The 14,364-nt window shown below is 38.9% G+C and overlaps 1 protein-coding gene across 1 annotated transcript; it reads left to right on the top strand.

Moving 5' to 3' along the window:
* Window positions 1-10,314: 10,314 nt before the first annotated feature.
* On the top strand, window positions 10,315-13,196 carry LOC307167192 (uncharacterized protein). The gene is made up of 2 exons (XM_079886186.1): window positions 10,315-10,602; window positions 11,762-13,196. The coding sequence occupies exons 1-2, from the start codon at window positions 10,545-10,547 to the stop codon at window positions 12,655-12,657; spliced, it is 954 nt and encodes a 317-aa protein (XP_079742312.1). The 5' UTR covers window positions 10,315-10,544; the 3' UTR covers window positions 12,658-13,196.
* The last annotated feature ends 1,168 nt before the right edge of the window (window positions 13,197-14,364 follow it).

The raw sequence follows: 14,364 nt of genomic DNA, 5'->3' as shown, positions 1-14,364 counted from the left end.
TAGACCTTCTAGCTGCAAAAACCCAAATTGGGTCAGGCCAATCACAACGCGTATAGAATAGGCGGGGCGGGCTTAACATAATGACAACAGAGATGTGACGGTTCCCTGGCTTGAAAACAAAGAATGGCTGCTGGCGAACAGTCTTTCGAATTGGCTTTGGCCGCGACTCTGGAGGACTTGGAGTTAAGTTTTTCTTTGAGAAAAGAGCAAAGAACGGCACTTAAGTCATTCTTTAAAAAGGAAGATGTGTTCGTAGTTTTGCCGGTGTTACACCAGATTCTGTGACCGTCATAATATGTGACCGTAGTGGGCGCGGTTGTCACTGCGTGCTCCGTGATCTACGCAAACAGCGTAACTTATGACTATAAGCCAAAGGTGAAGTATTTACGACACGTTTGTTTAGAAATGCTTTTTTTTTTGCCTGTCAGATATGGCAAAAGTTGAATCTATCATCTAACGTTAGCTCAGCTGTTGGGAAAACGCTCTGGTTGGTTGAAGCGCTGTCCTATTGCGTGCAGAGGGAATTTGAAAGACAGCCGTTTATCCCGCCCCTCGGATTGAGCGTGTCTATGGTGAGTTTCCAGACCTAACATCTTGATGTAGGTCTGGCTTGCCAGGCTAGGATGGAGCTGTAGTTAGCAACAATTTGTTAATATTGTGACAATAGGCCTACATTTTGTTACTTTAATTTTCAAAAAAAACAGTGGTGGTATGTAAGGAACTACATACTTCGTTAATACTCTAAGTAATTTTCCCACACGGGACAGCAACACTACAAAATTGTTATTTTACAATATGATGCATTGTTTTACATTAAACTACACAAAAGTATATAGTTTAAATGTATCAACCTTGAAAATATTCAGAAGTAAAATGCAACATGCAATAATAGAAATGCAAAACATCATAAAAACCCTGACAAGGTTTTTTTTCCTTCAGAATTCCTTTACTTTTACTCTTGATACCTTAAAGGGATACTCCACCGTTTTTTTCATATTAAACTATGTTTTTCCTTTAACTAAGACGATTGATACATACCTCTCTCATCTCAGTGCGTGTACTTAGTCGCTCTAGCACGCGGTGACACTCTGATAGTACCTAGCTTAGCCCAGTATATTCAATGGTATCTGACAGCAATGAATTTTGAAGAGACCAAACACATACGCGTTTTCCCTATTTAAAAACAGTTACACGAGTAATTACAGGCGCGCTGGAAGCTGTTTCATGGAGGGGGGGCTGGGGGCTGGGTTGGAAAATATGTGACGTCATTATGTTGTGGCCAACGACAAGACATGACATTTCTCTGTACTGTATGTGTTGTAGCCATTAAAGAAAACATTTAGTTTCATATTTATGTTTAAATATTAAAGGCTAATGTTATTTTTTTAATTTAATCAATGTTGATTATGAAAGTGAGCATATGCAGCATGAGAAAGATAAAGATACATATGTGCAATATATCTGGAGACATGGAGTGGGTAAGACATGATTTTTACCACTTCATTGAGTTTTGTTTTGTAGAAAGACTATTTTTAAAAGATTTTCGTTTTGTATAAATTGTATCTTAATTTTGATAAATGTTTTATCAACAAATTGCCTGTATTTAATAAATAAGACGCAAATATATAGCAGACAATAATAAGGCGTCGTCACGATCACTTGCATTGCACGTGAACTGAGGGCGCCGAAACTCAGCCTATATTCCTAAAATCTGTGATGCACAAGCTATCTATTACAGAAAGCTTGAAAAGTCTACTTTTAAACGAAAATATTCAAAACGAAAAGAAATAGGCTATTCTCTGATTATGTAATCCAAATGGAATGCACATGCATTTCTCTCTGGCGTTCATAGCGAGTCTGCATCGCCAACTCCAGTGTCACAGAAAACACCAGTTTATTAATAAACAATTAAATGTCTCCTTGCTATTTTTGACACATTCATACTTTTGCCGGTTCTTTGTGGCCATCTTTATGTGTGTGGGCGTGCGCTTGAGTGCGGCTATATTATATACAGGCTACACGCTCATTATCCTGTATATAGACTATTTAAGTAATAAAATGAATATAAAGGGGCGATTTGTACACTAATGGCTTAAATGAACAAACTACTAGTCGACTAGAAAAAAACTTTAGTCGGAGGCAGCCCTTATTCCACGTATTTTCGAACCAGCAGGACATTCTGGGTTGAGCGAGCGACCCTGAGCAGAATGAGCGAGCGAGCGGAATATTCAGAAATGCGCTCTCCACTCGCGTGCTCTGAACATAACAAAGCATGACAAATTCAGACTTTATTTAATTTTCTCCGTAGCTTGAACACTCACTTCATTAGGCATAAGAGAGTTAGTTAACTGTCCATTTATTTATTTTTATTTCACGTTTTTAAAGTACAATATTATGGTAGTTCACAGCCCCCCACTTGGGGGTGCTGATGCTATGACGAGGGGGCTGCAGCCCCCGCAGCACCCCCCTTCCCGCGCTACTGAGTAGTTATACGACCAAGTATGGTGATACAAAATAAAACGTGCCACGACCAGATGCCACTGAGTCCTGCTGACTTCAACATTCACATGAGTCAATGTACATGAACATGGTAAAGTGAAAATCAAACACCTTGGAAATGAAAGGTGTACATATGAACAATGTTTTTAGTAATGGCACAAAGGTCTCTGTCGTTGGATCAGTGTGTTCAATAAGTGCTTTTTTTCTACAAGTTGGCAGATCTGTCTAAGTCGGTTCGCGAATCAGTTTGAATGATTCAGTTCCTGATTCTGTTCAGTTCCCTGGACACAGTGAATCATCTGAAGCGATTTCAATTCACACTGGACTCGGAGTCGTAACAGGAAGATTTAAGCACATCAAGAGCGTTAGATGAACTGGCAGTGGACCTACAGTACAGTCAAGTGAGAGCAAATCTTCAAATGCATCATATTTTTGCCAGCGATGAAGATCTTTATTAGTTGAACATCTTCGTAAGCTGTCTGTGAATGAATGATTCCACAGGAGTCAGGACGATATATTCGATTTCATTTCACTCAGGTAGGCTAATACATTTTACAACCAAACAGATTATTACACCACGATACTAGAAAGTAACATTACCCGTTTTTTGGACATATACATTAATTTACATTAAATAAAGCTACCATTGTTCACAGTTTATGAACACCCGCCATCCCGCGGTATTGTGTGTATTGTTGCGCAGTGGTGTGCGAACTCGAAAACGAATGCCTTTGCCTGCCGTAGACAGTTAACCAGTTTAAACATGCTTGCAGATATATACATTTGATTATATTTTGGAGAACAGTCAGAAGAAGATCCGTCGATGTACTTTTATTTATTTTTTATTTTTTTGTGTTCAGATGTTCAGTAGCAGTCATGAGCTCACGGCCATGTGAAGAGTTTTTAACTCTTCTCTGTCAATACATGCCTTTGAATGCAACACTCTGCAGATTCACTTTATTTCGACATTGTGTAATAATCCAAATGTAGTTGTATAAGTTACTATTATACAAACCAGAGGACAGGCAATGATTTTCGAGCTATACAGATGGCAGAAATAATGCTTACGTCTCTCTTCTGTTTTTGTTGCAAAGAGCTGATAATAATAGTCATTTAAATAAACAAAATCTAAATAATATCATTTTATATATATGACGACTTCATAGGCAAAAGCCTCTAAGTACCATCTGAAATTTTCTTCTAAAAGAGCATTTTTATCAAGCTTGTATGTTTATGTTCACACTTAAATGGCAATGAAAAGTAGCCTACCTATTAATTGTCATTAAAGTGAAATTACTGAACTTAAATATACAAGCTTTATACAAATGATTGTTTTAGAAGAAAATTTCAGATGGCACTCAGAGGCTTTTGCATCATGAAGTCTTCATATATATATATATATATATATATATATATATATATATATATATATATATATATTAGTGGTGGGCCGTTATCGGCGTTAACGCGCTGCGTTAACGCGAGACTCTTATCGCGCGATAAAAAAAATATCGCCGTTAATCTATTCTCCAAATTGGGTTGGGAGCTGGCTCAAGCTACAGTACACAAGCTATGATGACGCAATCTACCCGCGGCCGCGAGGAACACCCGGCTGCAACGCATCATATTCGTCGTCATCTTAAGTAAACACGGCTGAAAGTGAAAGCTGGTGTAAAAGATCGGTGGAACATCCATTATTTGGACTTGGTTCGGATTTAAGCCGTCCGACGTAGACTGTGTGGTGTAACAGTTCGGTAAGTTAACACACGACTAATCCGTTCTACCACCTCAAATTCAAAACGAAACACATCACTGAATACCAGCGCGCGCGTATTATTCCCAATATATCTTAGTGAGTGGTGTAGCACATAATCTCTTTTTATTAAAAGCGCCCGATTTTAAGAATCGTTGTTGTGTTTCTTTTTAACTGAAAAGACATCGGTTAGACAATATTCTAATTTTAAATTTGGGGTTTCATAAGCTCCAAGCCATAATAAACATTAGACCTACTTAAGTCTCTGCAGCTAGTGTACTTAAATTTTATTTATCTGCAAAATTATGTTGTATACTTACAGTTTTGCACAATATATGTTCTCAAAACTACATACACCCTTTCAAAAAAACAAAAACATTTAGCAGTTGATTAGCAGGGTCTGTGTAACCTGTTCTGAAATGGTTTTATTATAATATCGTTATCGCAAGAGGCTGCAATGTATATCACAATATGGATTTTAGGCCATATCGCCCATCCCTAATTGATTGCCTATAGTAGTTGATAATAACATAGGCCTACCTAATGTTGCCTACGGACGGTAACAGTACAGTAGTAACCTTTACTGTCTATGAGTAGAACAGCTTTCTCAAGCAGTTTGTGATGCATTTTGGAAACGGGAGATGAGCCCCTGGTCTAATGCGCCACCTGGCTTGAGAAACCCGTTCTCAAAGACTTACTTTTATAGTCATTATTTGGGTAGCACACATATTCTGAATGCCTTCGGCAGAATTCAAATGAGCCATTTTAATCTAGATTAATCTAGATTAATTTCAAAATTAATCTAGATTAATCTAGATTAAAAAAATTAATCTATGCCCACCTCTAATATATATATATATATATATATATAAATAGGCCTATATGATCTGAAGTAACTAGTTACTCGCTACTTGAGTAGTTTTTTCATTGGATACTTTTTTACTCTTACTCAAGTAACTATTAAGATTATTACTTTTACTTTGAGTAAATATTTCTATAAGCACTTGTACTTTTACTTGAGTACAGTTTTTGGATACTCTACCCACCTCTGGTTAAGTTTCCCCAACTTTACTCTCCCCTTCTTCATTCATGCTGATGCCTGTGAGCTGTGGGTCTAGGAGCTGCGTTGATGCAGAGAGATCATAATGGTAGAGATTAACAAGGCTATTATTGGTCATCTGGGCTCCTGTAGGTGACATTAGCGCCCTGGTTAGTGCCTATTTTGCATATCAAAACAATGGCCGCGCCAACGCCTACAACACCCACACCTGACGAGGAGTTCAAAATCTACACTCCTGACAATTTTAAAAGCAACGTGTGGCGCTACTTTGGGTTCCCAAGGAAACAGGGAAAAATCATGAGTAAGAACAAAGTATTTTTTCTAGGGATGCACCGATACAATTTTTTCAGAATCGATCCGATCCGATACCGATACCAGCACAGGTTTTTGTTTTTTTTAATCAAGTAGAATTTCTATAACTCTGTGTTGAACTGATAATCACTATTGTGTGTGTTAAACACAATCTACTTAATACAGACAACTTCATTATAAAGAAAAACAACAACAACAACAAATATGTTATCATAATCTGACATAAATGCTATTATAAACTAGATTAGTGGATCATTCAGCAGTAAAATTCAGTCTAGAAAAATCACGAGTGCACAATAATTGTATAAAATCTGAACGTTTTGTGAAAAAAATTTTTTTTAGTGGGGAACAAATTAGAGACCATAAGTGTAACACTAAATCTGGTAAAACGTTACACATTGCTCTTTGTATTGTTGTAAAATACATTAAAGAAAAACAAGAAAACAAAAATCAAAAATATCAATTATTTTATATATAGCCTACTTTAAAATTGAGACATTTTTTAAATGTATAGCACAGCTGTTTAATGAGGTAGCAACATATGATAGATAGGACAGAACAAGAACGGCTATTAATAATCTTTCACTGCGTCACTGTATTATGATATGAAAGGCTCCAATTCGCTCCGTGCACGACGACCGTTGAACGTTCAAACTTGAGTGCGTGGGCGAGTACTTCCAGTGAAAACTTCCGGTGATCTGACAGCGAGAGCAAGAGACCACAGCGACTGAGTTCCATTACCAGAGAGATATTTTTTCACAATGAGTGTTTTTAGGATTCAAGAGAGGCGACTTGCCTTTCAGAGGGTGATAGCCTCAGCACTTCATTGTTGTGTGCCGTTATGTACCGTTTCGTCACGATATTACAATAAAGAAGTCAGCGTTCATGCATTCCCCGTTGACGCTGCGGTACGGGCTGAGTGGATACAGAAGATCCGGAGGGATGACTTCAACCCGACCAAATTTTTAAATGCATATAATTTTCAGTGTATTTCTCCTGTGCGTTTCTATGCTTTCTATTACTGCATTTATTTTGTGCAAGTGAGATGAGTAAAGATCTGTTTCATAAATCATTATCTGTCTGGTGTTTATAAGCAGCACATACGGTACTGTACTATGTGTAAAATATACACAAACTTACGTATATTAAATTGTATGTGGTACCTACAGCTAAAAATATAAATGTAAAATATGTGATAATATTGATTGAGCAATTGATGCAAGTAAGTAAAAATAAATGCGCAGAATTGAGAAAATAGTATTTATGGAGATTAACTGTAGCCTATCACAGGGCAAACATGTGAATGTTCACGGTGCATTTTATGCAAACTACTCTAAGCGTAGTTGTAACTCTATATTTACAGTAGGCATAATTGTCATTGCGTATGTGTAAGCAGCATCTGTCAAATCTTCTGTTTGTGATCAGTTGTATTTCATTCATTAATCTGACTATGCGACCGTGCATTTAATTGCCATTGGCTCGTGTGATAGTAATATGGATCTTAGTAGTATTTTAAGTGATAATTGATTCTATAAACAACTATAAAAGATAATTTTCGGCTTTCTCCGGCTCCCTGCACCGGGCGTAATGCGAAACTGGAAATGTCTACCCGCACACTCGCTAATCCGAAATCCAAAATGGCAGCCACGTGCAACTAACCTATATTGTGACGTTGTGGACTTTCCCAGAGAAGCAGACAGGCGACGAGGATCCAGTTTACAAGCACCAAACAGCTGTGGTTTATTTCCTGAACGTGTACAACTTAAACACGGGTACCAGGAGGTGTCTTAAATGTCCCCACAAACAACAAGAAGGCCCAAGAAGCGATGTAACGTTCAGCTAACTTTTCTCCACACCCCTCACCGTCCTCCCGATGTAGGTTGTCTACAAACTGTAAGGTTGGTGGTTCAATCCCCGGTTCCACCTGACCAAGTGTCGAGGTGTCCATGAGCAAGACATCTAACCCCAGCTGCTCCCGACGAGCTGGATGGCGCCTTGCATGGCTGACACCGCCGTCGGTGTATGAATGAGTGAGTGAATGGGTGAATGTGAGGCAATATGTAAAGCGCTTTGGTGGCCATTGGGTCTGTGAAAGCACTATATAAATGCAGTCCATTTACCATTTACCCCTCTTTTCCCCTTTTTCGTCTTTAACCTCTCCCTCTCAACTATTTCCCTCCCGGACACCTCCCCCCAAAAGCAGGTTGTAGAATACATCTGCGATGCTACCATACACCCATTTCTAATGGATGAAGCCTTGGTCTGGGAGAGAGGTCATCGGGTGGTCTCCAACCTTCACTGGGTGTTTCGAACCTTAACCACAACTCCCTCCAGTTGGCGGGTCAGCAAGTGACTGGCCAGGTCACTGCCTCTCTCCTCCAGGCTTCCAGCTTGTGCCCTCTCTCTTGTGCCAGAGCCAACAGGAGGCTCTCTCTAACGCTTCTCTCAGCCTACGAACGGCTGCTTTCCTTAAGAGGCCTCTCAATCCAACCTTTGTCAATAGATTCCACACAGATTGAGTTGGGAATCCTCGACATCCGACTTCCACCGACATGAGACATGTTGTCCACCCCTTGTCCCGGCAGTCTTGGACGAGTTGCTGGTATTTGGGTTTTTTCCTCTCTGCAGCTTCCTCACAGCCCTCCTCCCACGGCACCGTCAACTCCACCAGAATGATCTTCTTTCCCTCTGGAGACCACATAATAATGTCGGGCCTTAGAGTTGTGGACAATACCGCCTCTGGGAGGTGGAGTTTCCTCCCGAGATCAACCTCCATTTCCCATCCCTGGGCTGACTGCAGAAGATTCTGCCTGGCTTGGCTGTGGATGACAGGTCTTTGGCCCTCTTTCACAAAGGCGATGGTGCTCAGCATTGGTCTTACTTTGGCTGGTTGTTTCTTCCTCCTTTCTTGCTCCAGGATGTCTGCGAGCACTGCCAACACCTTGTCATGGCGCCACCTGTATCTTCCCTGTGTCAATGCAATCTTACACCCTGACAGAATGTGCGCCATTGTTCCTTTCCCACCACACAACCTGCACAGTGGGTCCTCCCTCATCCCCCACCTGTGCAAATTGACTGGGGTTGGTAAGGTGTCATACACTGCTCGGAGTAGAAAGGATATACGGAATAAGGTTCCACCTCGTCCAGGCACCTTCCTCGTTCAGGCATCCTAAACCCTGTCTTCCAGTGCAAGGTTTTCCGATGATATCTTTGGTTATGAGAGAACATTCTGCCTGGTTAATTGCCGTGCTGGCGGCTCACTTACGGCCAGATCTTGTTCTTACTCCTGCTTCCCTGGTGAGTTGGTCTTGAGAGTCCCTATATGTCACGGACAGTCTGCATTTGGCGACTTTAAACTCCTCCACCACTGAAGACAGGGAAGCTGGAGCTGGCCCGACCTTATTTAGATCCCCAAGGATGTAAAGCTCGGGGGTATTCCCAACCATCTTCTAAGGTGCCTGTTGAACTTCCTCTCCATTTCTTCAAAAGTTGATAGAAGCACCTCATATACCGTGAGAAGCCACATGAGTCTTGGGAGCAGGCCATGTTGGTAGATCCAGCACTTGTATTTCCCAGGCAGACCAGACTTGTCAATCTTTTTCAGCCATTCTTCAACTTGTTTTCCGGTGCTGGAGATGTTGTTCCTGTCTGACAGGGAATCATCATACCACTTTCCAAGGCATCTAATTGGGCTCCCCTGGATGTTCGGGATCACTTCCCCTTGAACAAGTAGCTTGAACCTTACAGTTGTTTTGCCCTTTTGGATCACCAGGCTCCTTGAGGTGAATCAAGTAAGCATATTTACAACAGAGAATAAACAGCGTCAGGGCCACAATATGAATAGTGTTTTACTCTTGGAACAATAGTGCTTTGTGGTGCTCTTATTTTTAAAAGTTTTATGATCATTTTCATTTTCTGCACATATAAAATGTTATTATTTTATTTCACATATAAATGTTATCTAACTTTATAGTGATTAATGTAGTTATCATAAGATCAAACTTAATTTGGACACATTATGCTGCTGTCATTATTTATCTGTTGATGAAATGAGTGTCATTAGTGATTGTTTTTGTATTACTGATGTTTTATCCATGTCATGTTGTGAGAATTAACAGTGTTGTCTTTCAATGGAGCAGTTTAATAGTCCTTTATCATGTATCCTGACTCAAATAATGTGTTTCTAATAGCAAACACTCAGAATAAAGTGAGATGATCTGCTGATGATCCTGAATGGCTCGTTGAATGAGTGTTGATAGTCTGAGGCTCATCAATATTAACAGATCTGCTGAAAACACTCTTTATTTCATGACAATAGTTCCTGTTTTCACCTCATTTATTATGCTGATGTCTTCAGATCTCCTGTAAATTGACACTTAAAGCTCATTTCATTGGTGTCAGCAGACTGAGGGCATTTGTTGGCTACTATATGTTTATTTCTGTGTTTATGATTTTAACTGTTTTTCTTACCATTATTTATATTTGGAAGAATTTAAATTATTTATATTCTTTTCTATATTTCTAGATACCTGTATTTTAATGAAGCAGCAGAATAATGTTAGGATTAACGAAAAATAATAATTAAAAATAATCAGTTACTGTACGATGAATAGATGGACAGACATACATGTTTAGAAATGTAATTTATTATAAAAACAAACTCAGTAATTGATACTTTTGATTTTGGCAGATCAGCTCTCCCAACTCTGGAATTCATCATCAGTGAAGCTCCTCCCACTTCAATCACATCATCAGTGAAGCTCCTCCCACTGTAATCACATCATCAGTGAAGCTCCTCCCACTGTAATTCTCCAATAAATGCTGTAAATTCCCATCAGCTGCAAGTGAAGACGAGCATCAGAGCATCAGGAAGAGCTGAAATCTGCAAAGACTGAGTTTATTAAAGAGGACAGTGAGAACATGAGTGATCCAGAACCATGCAGAATGAAACACACTGAAGATCCTGAAGAACAAAGAGGTTGGTGTTTATTCTTGTTCAACATTAGCTCAAACTAAATACTATTTTAACTGTTTTATTTTACATTTATTTGATATCTGGTTCCCAATTTGCAACAACGTTACCAGAATTTTCAACATAGTTTACCATTTTTTTTTTTTTTTTTAAAGAATAATCAGTAAACACCAAGTTACTGATAAAGTTGTATTTGTCAAATATCAAAGTTATTCTTAGTTATAGAGATTCTTCTTACAGTAACTTTAGTAACAGGGTTGATGAATACAGTCAATGCTACAGTTTGTGTAGAAACTGAGACAATGAATTGAGATTATTTTCTTGTCTTCCCATCATGCAGTAGAAAGAGCCCAGATGATGTCACAGTTTTAAGAAATGCTCTGTTTTTGAAAGGAGGAAAATCATGTCAGGAGTAACAGGGTTGAGTGAAACATGTAGGATACAGATAATGCTAATAAAAAAATAAAAAAATTTAAATAAAAAAATTAGTTAAAGCCGAGGCCACTCTACACTTTGAGCATGTGTGTTTCTACACACACTGCAACGGTCGTGAAATGACGTCACATTCTGTGGCAGCTTTTTTACAAACATAAATTTAACATACCGGTACAACCAATAATAATTCAAAAATTTAAAATAAGTAATCCACTCCACTTAAATGCTAAACGCTTGTTATTTCTCACAGGGTTATTCACTTGAGCTTGTGTTTCTGGTGTCCCACTTTCACATGCGTATGAATGGAAGTCAGTGCAAGGAAAAGTCTAGTGTGAACGGCCATTAATAATTAAAATGTGTTTAGTAAAATAAATATCAATCTCAAAGTTGGTGACAAAATATGGCAGTGTTGTATATTTAAATTTTAATATCATGTTAGATAATTGTGTCATTGATCAAATTAATAGTTCTTGATAAAGAAACATGGGATTCGTGCCTATAATGTTTTAAAAATAATAATTGGAAGATAAATTGACCTCATTCATGGAAAGTTTCAAGGACATATAATCAATTTATATAAAGGCATCAGATTATCATAATATTTTATAACAGTTGTCTACTTTCTACGATTACATCAGGGCTCACGTTCATGTCCTTTAACTTTATATTTCTCTTTGAATTATTTTGATGTTCTGAAAATTAAATGTAATATTTTTTTCTTTGATTTCAGAACTGATGGAAGTGAAGGAGGAGAGTGAAGAACTGAGTGAAGTGGAGGAGGAACATCATGTCAAACCTGGAGGAAAACCTTTGAGTCGCTCAAAGACTAAACAGACATTTTTAAAGAAAAGAAGAGACAATAAATCTTTCACCTGCACTCAGTGTGGAAAGAGTTTCACAACCAAACAAAATCTTGAGCGTCACATGAGGATCCACACCGGGGAGAAGCCGTTCTCATGTGATCAATGCGGGAAGAGTTTCAGACAAATAACAAATCATAATCGTCACATGATGATCCACTCTGGAGAGAAGCCGTTCTCATGTGATCAGTGTGGGAAGAGTTTTACACAAATAACAAATCATAATCGTCACATGATGATCCACTCTGGAGAGAAGCCGTTCTCATGTGATCAGTGTGGGAAGAGTTTCAGTCGATCTTCACACTTTAAAGAACACATGAAGATCCACACTGGAGAGAAGCCGTTCACATGTGATCAATGCGGCAAAACATTTCATGGGTCATCAGACCTGAAGAAACACCTGAGAATTCATACGAAGGAGAAGCCGTATTCATGTTCTGTGTGTGGAAAGTGTTTTTCACAGGGTCAAACTTTACATAGACATGAGAAAATCCACACTGGTGTGAGAGAGTACATGTGCTTTGAGTGTGAGAAGACTTTTATTACAGCGGAGAATTTAAAACGGCACCAGATTATTCACACTGGAGAAAAACCTTACAAGTGTTCACACTGTGACAAGAGATTCGGTTGGTCAGCAGATCTGAAAGCACATGAGAGAATTCACGCTGGAGAAAAGCTGCACACGTGTGATCAGTGTGGGAAGAGTTTTGCTTTTAAAAGTCACCTGAAGCGACACATGAAGATTCACACAGGAGAAACCACTTAATCACAGTCTGAAATCAAAGCAAGTAGTTTATTTTCATGTGCTGAGCAACAAAGTCTCTTCTGTGTAACTGTGGGATTACAAATTTAAGAAACTGTTTAAGATCTGCTGATCTTACGTCCTTACATAACATAACATGAAAAAAAAACAAGGTAGAGTAAATTGAATTTAGCATTTAAGGTTATGCCAGTCCTGTTCTCTCTATTGTAAGTTAAATTAGTCAGATGACTGAAACTCTCACCCTTTGTCTTTAATGGCTCTTGGAGCCCCTAGGCGAGTCTTTGAATAGTCAGGCTGATTGGATTAGATACTGATCTATGCATCTGAATGACACTATTATGCTGATTAGATCAGGGCTGGGAAATTCCGGTGACGGGCTGACTCCTGTACTTCATTTGCATGCTTTGTTCAGAGTGTCTACACCTCCATGTAATCCCTCCCCCTTTGAAAGGTATAAACTCTACAATGTACACTGCCTAAGTTAGACTTGGATGACTACAGCGACGCACGGCAAGTTCTCAATAAAAAGTAACTTCTGCTTGAAAGATATCCCAATATCTCCTGGGGCCTGTTACAATAAGGAGGTTCAACCAACTCTGAGTTAAAACTTGAACTCTTGAGTTGATTTACCCTGAGATGGGAAACTGAGTTTTCAGTGTCATAAGAGCTGAATTGAGTTAGTTAAATCAACTCTGAGTAGGTTGACTATGAGTTAAGCGTGTGCACCACGACTGTGAAAAACCATGCTCAATGGAGCTCCGAAATTACGATTCACCATCGCAACAGCACCCGACATAAAGACGTCCGCATACTTCAGAGTCTATACACAAATGTAATTCTCAATCACTGTTATATTATCAGGTGAAAACTGACATAAAGGTCAGTTATTGAACTAATACTCATTTTCATGGTATCCCATGAGCAAAAAGAAAAAGAATGTGGCAGCAACTTAAATTTAACAATAAAACCATAATTCAATCAGTTAAATCTTTAAGCATAAAAGGTTAATGGCTGTAGGCTACATGACTTTACTAACATTTGACATATTACATAAATATAATTCAGTGTCACATTTCAATGTGCCCCCATTAGTACAGAGGCCCAGAAAGAATACATTAGCCCAGAGATCCAGAATGAAATTCTGTCCACAATGAGCAACAATATTGTTCGTGGAATAGCTGACACAATCAGGAATCTACCCATTCTTCAGTATGCAATTATCATTGATGTAACACAAGACATATCTGGGCAATAACAAGAAAGCATATGCCTGCGTTATATTGACAATGACCTGGTTCCCCATGAAGAATGAATTGGTTTGTACGGTGTCTCAGATACAACAGGAAAGAGTCTTGCTGAAGTTGCTAAGGATGTGCTGCTGAGATTAAATTTACCAATCCATGGTTTACTAGGTCAAACCTATGATGGGGCTGCTAATATGTCCGGTAAGCATTTTTGGGGCACAGGCAATGATAAAACAAGAGCAGCCACAAGCACTCTACGTTCACTGTGGTGCCCACTGTACTAATTTAATTGCACAGAAAGCTTGCTTTGCCTCCGTTTTAATCAGAGACTTCTTGGATTGGGTCAACCAGTTGGGAGTCCTGTTATCTCAGTCAGGGAAGTTTAAAGCAATTCATGCAACGATTGCACATGCAGAGAATCCGCTCTGTGCAACAAAATAGACGGTACGGAACAAAGCCATCACAG

This window comes from Squalius cephalus, assembly GCF_949319135.1.
Source record: "Squalius cephalus genome assembly, chromosome: 1".
Classification (NCBI taxonomy): domain Eukaryota; kingdom Metazoa; phylum Chordata; class Actinopteri; order Cypriniformes; family Leuciscidae; genus Squalius; species Squalius cephalus.
This window is presented reverse-complemented; position numbering and strand designations above follow the sequence as displayed.